This window comes from Vulpes vulpes, chromosome 2 (assembly GCF_048418805.1).
Source record: "Vulpes vulpes isolate BD-2025 chromosome 2, VulVul3, whole genome shotgun sequence".
NCBI lineage: Eukaryota > Metazoa > Chordata > Mammalia > Carnivora > Canidae > Vulpes > Vulpes vulpes.
In genome coordinates, this window is record NC_132781.1 from 52,911,503 (window position 1) to 52,924,381 (window position 12,879).

Consider the following 12,879-nt stretch of genomic DNA (forward strand, 5'->3'; position numbering starts at 1 on the left):
CACCTGGCTTCCTCACCCCGGCAGCCCTTGATGGAGAAGCCGAAGAAACCCAGCTGGCATCTGTCGCAGGCCTGGCCCTCAACACCCGGGCGACAGGGGCACTGCCCAGTCTTGGGGTGGCACTGGTCCTCCTGGGAGCCCAGCGGGTGACACTTGCAGCTACGATAAAGGAAGGAACCCAGGTCTGAAACAAGCTCTGGGCTGCTCCCAACCCAGCCTCTGCTGGCTGCAGCCAGCGAGGGGCCTCCAGATCACGTTCTCTGCCCAAGAGGCCCCTCCACGTGGGTACATGTCAAACAGCTCTCCCGGAGCTGTGTCCTGGGAAGCACAGTCTCACAAAATGCTACCCCCTCCTGTCCTCCAAAAGGCTATGGGGACACATAAATCTTAGAGATTACACCCTCTGTTGGAAAGCCACAATGCAATTAGCATATTAAAGGCTCTGAGCGGTCTTACAAGGAAGAAACCTGTTTGCTTCACTGGGTGTTTCCCTGGGGTCCTTCACTGTTCCCTAAAGACACTAAGGTGCCGCTGTGGCCAAAAAGGTCAGTAAGCAACAGCGTCACTGAGCAGGGAATCAGAGACCAAACCGGCCCCCTGCCCACCCAGACATCCCTCAGGGCTGCTCTTGGCCTGCATCCTGGGCTGGCAGGGCCACTAGTCTGACTCCCCAAGGGATCACTCCTTTGTCCTCCTTTGGTGCAGGCCACTGTGTACCTGGCAGTGGGCCTGGGATGACACATTCTAGGCCAAGCCCCTCTCTGGAGGCTCCCTGGGACTTCTTCCACTCGGAGACACACCAGGGAAGGAGCACCCACAGCCTCACCCCACCTACCTCCGGCAGCCCCTCCCAGGCTGGAGGTCATAGAAGCTGGGGCTGCAGCGGCCACAGTCCCGTCCCATCACATGAGGCAAGCAAGTACACTGGCCAGTCACTGGGTCGCAGGGTCTCTGCTCGCTGACTGAGCCCTCAGGGTGGCAGCTGCAGGCTGCGGATGGAAGCAGAAAACAGTGTTGAGGAATGATGCAGATCAATCTTTGAGGGTCCAGGAGAAGATGGGGAACCCATGGGGATGATTCACACTCAACCCAGACTCCTAAGCTTTTTCTGGAAAAAGGCTCAAGAGGCGGGCTCAAATCTCCCCCACTTTGTATGTCCTTGGAGATTATAGCGTAGAATCATCATGGGGGCAGATGGCTCTCCTGAGCCTACCCTGAACTCCCCACTGGCTAGAGAGAAGGCCAGAGACCTGGCCAGAAAGTCACGGGTGGACCCCTGTACTCACTGTTTTGGGTCACCTGACCCTGCTCTCCTGGGCCCCATAAAACGAGAGGCTGGCACAGTGCTGACAGGTGCCATGTGGAGAATGGGCTCTGGAGCAAGTCAGCTTGGGGGAAACGCTGAGCTTCCCCCTCCAGCACTTCCGGAGGCCTTCCGGGGGCTGAGGTAGGCTGTGGCCCTCTGCATGGGGACTGGAAACTGAGTGCTAACCCAGGCGGTGGAAAGGAACAGCCTGATGGTCACCCAGGGACAGTACAAATGTGACAGGTGCTGCCAGCCACAGAGGACAGTTGTAGATGCTGTGCAGCTGGAGGTAAGCACTAAATTATGAAGGCCAATCAATCAGTCACAGAATTGGAGCTGATTAGATCAAGGCTGAGAGAAACCTGACTTTGGAGAACAAACACACCCTCCAGACGAGGGGACAGAGGAGTTGAGGAACCTGCCTGAGGTTGCACAGCCCCAGCAGGCACCTCCCCTTGTCGGCACCTTGCCACCACACCACACCCCCCCCCCCCCCCCCGGCCCCTGTGGGGCAGGAGGTGGGAACTCACGGGTGCATCTGTCTGCAGGCCGAGGGGCCAGGGCGTTCCCGTAGAAGCCATCCTGACAGCGCTCACAGTGGGCACCTGTTGTGTTGTGCAGGCAACGCAGGCAGTGGCCAGACTGGGAGTCGCAGTTGCCCACAGCGTTGGGGTCCATGTTCCCACTGCACTGGCACCGCCGGCATGGCTCGGGAGCCCCAGAGATCCCCAGGGGATCCCCAAAGTAGCCATCATCACAGATCTCACAGCGCCGCCCTAGGTAAGGGAGAAGGCTGCATGTGGAGAGGCATGCCTGAGGCATGTGGCTGCCAGGTCCCCTGGGGGGACGGGCCAGCCTGAGCCAGAGCAAGTATCTCTCGGTCTTCCTGTGGGCCATGGGGCTCCAGGGCCAGGGCCCAGCTTAGCCAGCAGCTGGCTGTGTGATCTTGGGTAATCCCCTGCGTCTCTCTGAACTCAGGCTCCTTGTCTGCAAAGCGAGGACGATAATGGTAGCCCCCTCAGAGGACTGTGGAGAGGGCCTGGTGAGCTAAGTGCCCAGCAGCAGGGGCTGTCCCCACTTCTTCACTGTCATCCCTCTCCTCAGCACCATGGCCACCATCGTCTTCCTCAGTGAGGCCCACAGGATGCTAGTGTGGCAAAGGTGGGGCTGGTGCCCATCTGGGCACCCCTCCCGTGGGGTTGCTGCCTCCATGTACCCTGCTCCCCCCAAATCCTCCCTCAGGCACATCTCGAGGACCAAACTTCTTGAACTATCCACACCCACTGGGTGGACTCCCCTCATGTCTGCAGGCCGGGGAAGCCAGAAAACGTGGGGAAGTTTAGGGACAGAAGCACAGCATAATGGCAGGGTGGGGTGCAGGGTCCCCAGGGTAGGGGACCCCTACTCTGCCGCTGGCTGTAGGGAGCTGCTTTCAGAATGCTCCCCAGCAGAGCAGGCATTTGACAGGACAACATGGGCTGTCCTGAGGCAGCCACAATCACCAAACCTAAAATCAGATGTCTGAGAACATGATGTCTTGGCAACATGATGTAAGTGAAACAAGCCAGACACAGAAGGACAAACACTGACTGATTCTACTGACATGAGATCTCTGAAAGCGTCAAATGCAGAGAAACAGGAAGTAGGACAGTCCTTGGGGCGGGGGGTGAGGGGTTGGGGAATGGGGAGACATGGCTGGAGAAGGGGGTGGGGGTGTTTAATGGAGACAGACTTTCTGTTTGGGAGGTGAATATGTTCTGGAGACGAATGGTGGGGACAGGTACCCAACAGTGTGAATGTCTTTTTCTTTTTTTTTTAAAGATTTTATTTATTTATTCATGAAAGACACATAGAGAGGCAGAGACACAGGCAGAGGGAGAAGCAGGCTTCATGCACGGAGCCCGACATGGAACTCAATCCCGGGTCTCCAGGATCACGCCCTGGGCCGAAGGTGGCATTAAACCGCTGAGCCATCTGGGCTGCCCAATGCTTCTGAACTGTATGCTTAAAAATGGTTAAAATGACAAATTTTATGTTATTTTTTTTGCCATAATTTTATTTTATTTTTTTTAATTATTAAAGGAATATACCCCAAAACCCCACAAATCATCATTGAGTTGTATACTTTAAATGGGTGAACTGTAGGGTATGTGAATAATATCTCATAAGAGCTGTTAAGAAGAATCAAATGTCAGGATACCTAGGCGGCTCAGTGGTTTGAGTGTCTGCCTTCAATTCAGGTCATGATGCTGGGGTCTGGGATCAAGTCCCCATCTGGCTCCTTGCAGGGAGCATGCTTTCCCCTTCGCCTATGTCTCTGCCTCTCTTTCTGTGTCCCTCATGAATAAATAAAATCTTTAAAAAAAAAAAAAAAAGGAAGAATCAGATGTCAAGGATGGCCCCTGGGTCCTGGAGTGGGGGCTGGGGGAGTTTCTGCCTCAGGTAACAACACGTGGCAGCATGTTTTCAAAGTTGAACGTTTGGGGATCCCTGGGTGGCGCAGGGTTTAGCACCTGCCTTTGGCCCAGGGCACGATCCTGGAGACCCGGGATCGAATCCCACGTCGGGCTCCCGGTGTATGGAGCCTGCTTCTCCCTCTGCCTATGTCTCTGCCTCTCTCTCTCTCTCTGTGTGTGTGTGTGTGTGTGACTATCATAAATAAATTTAAAACAAAACAAAACAAAAACAAAGTTGAACGTTTAATCAGGGGTCTTCCACCTTAACTGTGTATCAGAATTAGAGCACTTCTCATGCATTTAGATTCTTAGGGTCCATCTCGAGCTACTAAATCAGGCTCCATGGGGCCAGGGCCCAGATGGAGATTTTCAAAGCTCTCCTGGATATGCTCAATGGTTCAAGTTCTGCCCAGAGAACCCACAGCAGCCTGGGGCCCTGGCCATGTTCTGAGAGGTCAGGCTTGCCACTCCTAAGCAGGGCCCTCCCCCATTTGTCACACTCCAAACCCAGAATTCCGCTGCTAGAGCCCAGGGCAGAGGCAGGGCCCCAGGGCACTAGCCACTCACCTCTCTGGCCGAGGGGGCAGTGGGTACACACCACGTCGCTACTCTCTGGGATGGCTGTGCAGGCCGACTGTCCAGGGCATGGGCAGGGCTGGCAGTCATCAGGTTGGCCTGCGAAGGGGTTGCCATAGAAACCTGGCAAGCAGCGCTCACAGGATGGACCCTCCGTGTGGTGGCCGCACACGCAGATCCCTGAGAGCCAAGAGAAGCACCTTGTTACAACTGTCTGAGCCCAGAATGCTCCAGGGATGAGGGTTTCTTGGTGGAGAGGTCACAAAACATATCCCCAGTGGGGCAGAGGTGGGAATCTGCCGAGGTGGAGAGGCAGCAAGGCCTGTGGATAACAATTATGAAGCTAGGAAAGCACCCTGTGCCTCAGTGTCCCCACCTGTGAGATGGACACAACTGGGGCTCTGACCTCAAGGGCTTTGGTCAGTAGGCAGCAGGACCATGCAGCCCGAGCACCCTGCAGGTCCCTGGCACACAGGGACTGTGTTTTGTATTCCAAAGCTTGTCAGCAAACCAACAGATGGCACATCTGTGTTTGTACTCATGGTTTTCTGGACCATTCCTCTGTGTCCTCTTAACCTCAGAGGCCAAAAGCAAGAGTGATGCAGACCCACGATTGTTCCTGACATGAGTTTGCAAGAAGCTCCCTACGTATACAGTCTGCAGGGTCCCAGAGGCTGCCTGGTCTCATAGAATGGCCCCTGGCCCCCACACCAGTGGGGGGCCATGAGACACCATCTCATGCTGAGAGGTCTGCAAACCCCCATCTCCAGCACCTAGAGTCCACTCAGAGCTGCTGCCGTGGGGAAAAGCACCACTCCCAGCCACTGAGGGAGGAACCTGGCTGAGAAGGGCTCACGACACAAGACCACCACTTCCTGGAGGCCCAGCAGCACCCAGGCAGGTGGGGGGCAGGGAATGGGAAATAGAGGGAATCCAGGGCAGACAAGTGGGACAGTGGGGATGATCACGCCTGTGCTGCTTTCTGCTGGTCCCTGCCTTGGCCCAGACCCACACATGCACTCTTTCCGGTGTGAGCAGCAGTGGCCACTCCGCCCATCAGACAGATGAGGACTTGCCCAAACAGAGCAGGGAGTCATGGTGCGGCCAAGGGCTCTGAGGGGTCATGGTCTGCTCCTGCGTCATGCATCCTACAGCAGCGCAGGGAGGATTATGAGGCCTCATCAAGGCTCGGTTAGTGATGCCCGCCACGGCAAAAGCGGAGAGGAGGGCACTGATGTAGTTAATGTGTGCCTGTCCCCCCCTGGCTAGCTGGCTGAGTCGCAGGCTGCTGTCCTTTGTCAGCATCAGTGTGGAGCCCAGAGAAAGCTGAGCAGGCATTTCTCTTCTCAGAGATCCCACCTGCTCCAGGTGGGCAGCAGGGCACTTCCAAGGTGGAGAGAGGCCTCCATTCAGCCCCATCCAGCCCCTCCTGCCTAGTGACCTTGGTCAAGGGCTCTCTCTGCTACAAGTGGCATGAACAGCTGGTAGTAAACTTGTGGCAGGAGCAGCTCTGTGACCTACTTGCCGTGCGGCTTCCCTATAAGGTGGGACGGTACCTGCAGGAGTCCAGGATATAGTGGACAGAAAGGTAGCTAGCATGTAGGGGAACCTGGTGACACTCTCTTATGAGGTTCATGCTCAGTGATCCCTCGCACACACATGCAGCTGATCCCGTTCAGGTCAGTATTCATCAGCTGCTGGGTATAGCCTACATGGCTTTTGGTTGGGGTGCCAGGACTCACCTGTGTGGGGGTCACAGGTGCCATGCTGGTTGCAGGTGCAGGGGACACAATTGGTGTAGGGACCCCCCAGTGGTATCTCCCTCTTGTATCCTGGAGCACAGGATTCACAGAACTGGCCTGTGTACCCCTTGGGACATGAGCAGGTCTCCACCCAGGAGGCTGTGGGGGAGAGCCCCCGCTGGGCCGATGTGAGCCGAACCTCAGTCAGGAACACCTGGCCTGCAGAACGAGGACAGAGAGGAAGAGAGTTATAGCCACACAGTTCACTCCAAGACCTTCCTATTCACATATGTAACAGGCAAAGCGTTATTGGCCCACATATAAAAAGGCAGTGTTTGAGTAAATTATGATTTTAAAAAAAAAAAGGACAAAGGAAAAATAAGGTAATTTTCAGAACAAAAAATGGATATAGCTGGGAATGTTATGGAAAGACGTTCATTCTCATGGGCTATGAAAGATATGTAAATTTAAGCAACGAGGATAAATTTAAGCAAGAGAATACCATTCATGAGCCTCAGATAGGTAAGCATTTAAAGATCAATGACAGGAGAGGTGCCTGGGTGGCTCAGGTCATGATCTCGGGGTCCTGGGATCGAGCCCCACACTGAGCTCTGCATCAGGGTCCACAGTCAGTGGGGAGTCTGGGGAGTCTGCTTTTCCCTTTCCCTCTGACCCTCCCCTGCTCATGTGCTCTCTTGCTCTCTCTTGCTCTCTCTCTCTCAAGGTAAATAAATGAAATCTTTAAAAATAAATAAAAGGGCCCCTGGGTGGCTCAGTCGGATAAGCATCTGCCTTTGGCTCAGGTCATGAGCACGGGTCCTGGGATTGAGCCCTGTGTCAGTCTCCCTGCTCAGCGGGCAGTCTGCTTCTCCCTCTGCCTCTGCCTATTGATCTCCCTGTTAGTGTTTTCTCTTGGTCTCTCTCTGCCAAATAAATAAACAAAATCTTTTAAAATAAATAAGTGACAGGGAAAGATGGTGTGAGGAAAGCACACACAGGGCTATGGGACTATACATTGGGGGGGGGTCTGTTTCTACTGATGCTGGGGAGCCCCTATCAGACCAACCTTTCCCCAGAAAATAACTAGAAACTCAGGGCAAAATGTAACAATGATCCATAAGCCCCGGAGAACAGCCAGAGCAGATAGGCAGTGGAGGAAGGTGAACACAGAGGCCCTGAGAACACAGACTGGTATAGCCTTTCAGCACGAAAATCTGGCAGCAGGTATTAACACTTAAAATGTGCACCCTTTGACCTAACACCAAACATTTCCATTTTGAGAAATTGATGCTAAAGAAAGACTTGCACAAGGAGACAAAGCCTTTTCTATGGAGCTATTCTCTGAAGCACTGTTTTCAAAGTGAAAAACCAGAAACCATTTCCCCGTCTATGAATAGGGTGATGGTCAAAACTTTAGGGAGCATCTATACCAGGGAATGATTTATGGCAGATGGCCGGACAGCCTTTTTTATGTGCAAGACAAGGAAATGGCCTCCAAGACACACTGTTAGCTGAAAAAAAAAAAACAAGTGCATGGAGAGATAGGGCCCAGAACATCATCGTTGGGAAGAAGTCAGGGACTGGGAGGAAGAGACATGATCAGTATGTCTACCTGCCTCTCCAATTCACCCCAGCACCCAGCGTAGACCTGGCCTAAGTAGGTGCTTCATGGACATCTGTGAAATGAAGGCTGAGTGAGTGGCAAAAAGAAGTGCTGGAAGCCTCTGGAAAGAACAGAAATGAAATTCCTGTGAGGAGGCTCAGCAGGGTGACCTGGTGAGTAGGGAGGCTTTGGGGGGCATGGGCAAGGACGATGGGGATGAGGCTCCAAAATGAAAGAGGGAACTGGGGCAGGAGGGCTGGGTGACAATCCCCAAGTGTGGGCTTGAAGGGCCCTGGGAAAGCTGGCCATCGGAGTCAAGGGTTCTCAGAAGGGGCCAATCACCCCCCTAGAGGCCAATCTGGGGCTGTTCTGGTCACCACAACAATAGGGAGACAAGAGCCAGGGCTACCAGACAGCCTGATATGAGCAGAAACTGCCCCTATGATTTCACATGTCTTGCTGGATGCCGAAAGGGGCAGAGAAGCCCCTCTGCAAATGTGAGCCCAGACCCCAACTCCATTTTACGCATAAGCACAAGGCATGTTCGAATGTTCAGGTACACATGGAATTGTCTAGCAATGCACATACCGTGAATGTGGAGGGAATGCCATGCTTTATGCTGCTCAGAATATTCCTGATAGTCATGTACCACTTCGGAGCATCGCCTCACTAGTGCCTCCTCCCCTACCAGATCTCAGACTTTGTCAGCAGTGCGCACCCTGTCCCTGGTACGGTCCCCTCTGTATCTGCCCCAATCACAGATATCTGGCAAATATTCCCATTTACTGATGATTTCTAGATGCCGCACGTAAAGGGTTTAAGTTAAGGGACAAAGGTTAATCATATTCAGATGGATGCTCAAAACGTGGTTTTACAGCTTCACCCACAAATGGGTGGTTACTCAGCCAAGGCATTTTGCTCCCCTAACGAAGCAACAAAACCACTGAGGCTGAGGAAGCCTTTTGACAGAACCACACACCCCCCACTCACCATCTCCTTGCCACCTGCGACCAGGCACACCAGCAGGTCCTGGCCCTGCCATCTCCATCTGTGGGTGCCCCACTGGATGCTCCTCATGGAAGTCTGCCTGGGGACTGCACATCCTGACCCTGGTTTTTATTCTAGCATTAGTCATGCATGCCTCTGCCTTAGAACTTCCCTGCTCTCCGTGTACGCACATGGCTCCCGAGCTTCAGATTCTCTGCGAAACCCACACTTACTCATCATAGTGGGGGACACTGTGATTATCTCTTTCTGTTGTCCAGTGTGGTCGTGGACACATGGACACATGTCGAGCACTCGACACTTTGGAAATCAGTGATCACTTTTGTGTGTCATTTACTTGCCTTTTATTCACTCTGTATGTTACCATTAAGATTCCAGATTGGTCTTAAAATCTTGTGTCTAGGTAGGTTATAATATCTACACATTTCCCTCCCAGATAGTAAAGGGGTGTTCTATGTGAAATAGCTCTTCTAACAGGGGGCACCAAACATGTCTAGTCTACAGGACGGGGTGGAGGGGCAGGGGGCCAGGGGGAGAGAAGGAAAAGGTACATTAAGGAGAGAGGGGGGAACCAGGACAGGTCAGAGGACCACCAGGACACTCACTATGTGACCAGGATGAGAAATCCCCCTGGAAACTGGGTCCCGCCCAGCAGCCTCCCTGAGAAGGTTTAGAAACCAGATCGGCATTCAGGGTGGCTGAGGCGCGATTCCACCAATGCCCAGCAGGAGAAGCCAACTCTGAGATCCTTCCAGGGACCCTTGAGACACCCCACCCTGCACCCACTGAGGACCCTCAAAGTTCCCCCTTCTGGCAACGGTGGACTCGGCCATGGCCTGACAACATCCAACTGTTCCTGACTGCTTCGTGGCCACACATCTTAGTGCTGTCCACCCTTGGGCCCCTCACCTGTCCTCAGGGTCCACCCTCCCAGCCCTTATCAGTTAGATGACCTTTGACAAAGTGTCCCCTGACCTTCAGAGGTCTTTGTGGTAAAACAGGGGTGGACGTAGCTGTCTGTTCTGAGGACTCAGGAAGGCTATGCCCGAGGATGCCCTGGGGCCCAGCTGGCTCTGCTGACAGGGGAGCTCCTTATCATTACTGACCGGAAGGGCTTGGGCTCTGGCCACTGGTCCTGATGCGCAGAGCCGTCAGATTGGTGAGCAGCCGCTGGAAGTGGAAGGGAGGCAGGGGAGGGTCCACATCTTCGGAGGTCTCCTGCAGCCTGGCGGGGTGGGGGAGTCAAACCGGAACTCGAGGCTGGGGGCAGCTGGTGTCAAGAAGCCACCAGCAGGCGTGGAGAGGGCAGGAGGCCCTGGACCGCAGGACAATCCAAGCATGCCCTGACCTCAGGGACCACTCTGACCGCCCAGCCCCACCTCCCCAGACACAGGGAGACACTTACTCGAACCTGAGCTGTACCTCCCCAGGCTGCTCGGCATCCAGGGAGCTGGAGAGGCTGGAGTGCTGCAGAGTCAGGGCCAGGCCAGCCCCTTCCAGCCTCAGCTGCACAGGAAGCGGGGAGGCCCCAGGGGGCACCAAGAAGGTCAGGGTGAGGGGCTGTCCATAGCTGAACCGCTGATCTCCCAGGAACTTCTCTGAAGACAAGAGAGGAAGGCTTATCTTCACTTTATTAGCTTCATTCTGAAGATTTTAAGTGTCTCCAGTATGTTGATTTTATTGACAATGAAACATTCAAACAAGTTAAAACAGCAGCAAGGAGAAAGCCACGGGCTCCCTGCACAGCAGATGCAGAGGTGGAAACCCCACCAACCCCTGCAGGCCAGCTTAGCAGGCAGTGACACAGGGCCCCTGCCTGGCGCGCTGCTCTGCTGTCATTGTCTGGAGTTGGGGATCTGATGAGTAAAGTCTGATGGGACAGTGGAATCTATGGGAGCAGAGCAGATACATGTGGCCGCCCCCTCACAAGCCAAGCTCACAATACCCCACAAACAGATTCTGGTGACTCCACACGTGTGGGAGCTTAGTGAGGCTCAGAGCAGGTTCAAGGCAAGCCTGCTGTATGTGTGGTGAAGCAGGGGCGCCAACCAGCCCAAGGCCACGCTCTCCCCTGGAGTCAGAAGATGCTTTGAGCAGAAAGAAGGCAGTGGCACTCTAAGAACACGGAGGACCCAGGGGCCCTATCACAGCCTTCGAACTCAGACTTTTTCTCCCTTCCAACTGCTTCAGCTGAAAATCTGCCACGTGGCAGCAAAAGGCCCAGCAGGACCCCCGACCCCCCCATCTCCCTTCAGCCTTGGCACTCAGGAGTCAGTTGGAGGTGGAATGTGTTGGCAGATCGTGTGCGTATCAAGAAGTGAAATAAAAATGGTTGAGTCCATCCAGCTGCCTTGCTCACCTGCCGCGGCATGCACAGGACCCAGCTAGCACTTCTTGAGTGAATAACTTTTTCTTAAATGTGTCAACAAAAAATAAAATAAAATAAAATAAAATAAATAAAATAAAATAAAATAAAATAAAATAAAATAAAATAAAATAAAATAAAATAAAATAATAAAATAAAATAAATAAAATAAAATAAAATAAAATAAAATAAAATAAAAATAAACGATTAAACAAGGCAGACACGGCATAGTGTGTGTTTCGTGCTCTTGGGCCTCTGAGCTAGGAGCACCTGCCCCAAGATGGGGTCTCAGGACCCCTGTGACTTGTGCTTCCTGCCTGGGTGCTGTGTCCACATAGCAACCCAGATGTCTGTGCACCATTGCTCTGACCCTCCTTGGAGATTGAGGTCAAAGGGAGGACTGGGCTGGGGGAGCCAGCTGGACTGGGCTGTGGCCGGAGTCTGGCCACAGGAAAGCTAAGAATGGACTCATGGATCCTGGTTCCAGATCTGGTGCAGTTTCCAAGAGACCAAAGTTGCCCTACTAAAGGGGGAGTGGTGGTCAGAATAATCTAGAACTTCTTGCTTCTGCCGGAACCCCAGGCCTCTGGGAGGAGGGTGCAGTGGCCTCGTAAGGTGAGAAACTGATGGGAAATGTACTGGGATTTTGGGGGACCTCTAGGATCCCAGTGGGAATCCCTGGATCATAAAGTGAGGGGGGGGATCTAGTAGACCCCACAGGGTGTGCAGTTGGCAGAAAAATGGGCCCCAAAGGTATCCATGTCCTGATCCAAGAAATCTGTGAATATGGTATGTTGCATGGCAGGGGCAATTAAGGTTGCAGATGGGATGAAGGCCGTTCATCAGCCGATCTTAGAGAGTATCCTGGATTATCCACCTGGGCCCATGGTCATCACAGAGTCCTTAATGCACGGAAGAGGAAGGCAGAAGAGCTGGTGTCACCGTGCTGTAACAGGGAGAGACCCGACAGCTCTGAAGACAGAGGAGGGGTCACCAGCTGAGGGGAGCGAGCGGACCCCAGAAGGTGGAGAAGGCAAGGGAATGGATTCTCCCGTGAAGCCCCAGGAGTGCATGCTGGGATCTTAGCCCCCTCGAGACCCAGTTCAGATTTCTGGCCTCCAGGACATGGAGAGAATAAATCTGCATTGGTTTTAGCCACTAGCTTGGTGGTAATTTGTCATAGCAGGAAATGAACAGGGGCAGTCCTGCCCCTGCCTGTGGTCAGCAGGTACCTGGTAGCGTGAGCTCCTCCTCATCTTCGGGATTCAGGAGGAGCCCCCTTGGGCCCCATTGTGCAGGATGTTCTGGGCCCCCCACACTTCCGGTCCGCCAGCCCTTGGCTCCTGGACAGCAAACACACAAACCAGTGTGAGGCTCTGGAGGGCGGCCTCCACCTCTTCCTACTTCATAGCCTTCCCAGGGTCCCACGGATGGCCCCCAGAGGCCTGAGCACAGCCTGAAACAACTCCCTTAGACCCAGGAAGGGGAGAGATCATTCTAGAGACAGGGAGGGGTTGGAGGGCGGTGAATGCCAGCTAGTGCTAGCACATGCTCTGTGCTGCCCACAGCCAGACAGCTCAGAATCCCCCAACCCCAGGGTCAGGGTAGAGGTTTTAGGATGGGAGGTAGCCCCAGGAGAAGTTAGAAAGCTCAGGGTGCTGGCTGTTTAGGGCAAGGTCAGATCTCTGGGCCTGCCTTGCCCCTTTGGTGGGCTCTGAATACAACATGACAGTCTGGAGACCCCAGTACGGGGCACTGGGCCATCAGGGCCATCTCTAACCAGACCGGGCCTGACCTCATCTAGAGGTCTTCATAGAACTTCCTCA

General features: G+C 53.8%; 1 protein-coding gene across 2 annotated transcripts in view; it reads right to left on the reverse strand.

Annotated features, from left to right (window-relative positions):
* LAMC3 (laminin subunit gamma 3) overlaps positions 1-12,879 on the reverse strand; it is a 59,760-nt gene that overhangs the window by 15,602 nt on the left and 31,279 nt on the right. For both annotated transcript variants that reach the window (XM_072748350.1, XM_072748349.1), the window contains exons 9-16: positions 12,286-12,396; positions 10,094-10,286; positions 9,795-9,913; positions 6,081-6,299; positions 4,330-4,518; positions 1,837-2,082; positions 836-989; positions 17-159 (exon numbers count right to left, since the gene is read on the reverse strand). In XM_072748350.1, the coding sequence (XP_072604451.1) occupies positions 17-159; positions 836-989; positions 1,837-2,082; positions 4,330-4,518; positions 6,081-6,299; positions 9,795-9,913; positions 10,094-10,286; positions 12,286-12,396 (1,374 nt within the window). The remainder of the gene's footprint in view (positions 1-16; positions 160-835; positions 990-1,836; positions 2,083-4,329; positions 4,519-6,080; positions 6,300-9,794; positions 9,914-10,093; positions 10,287-12,285; positions 12,397-12,879) is intronic.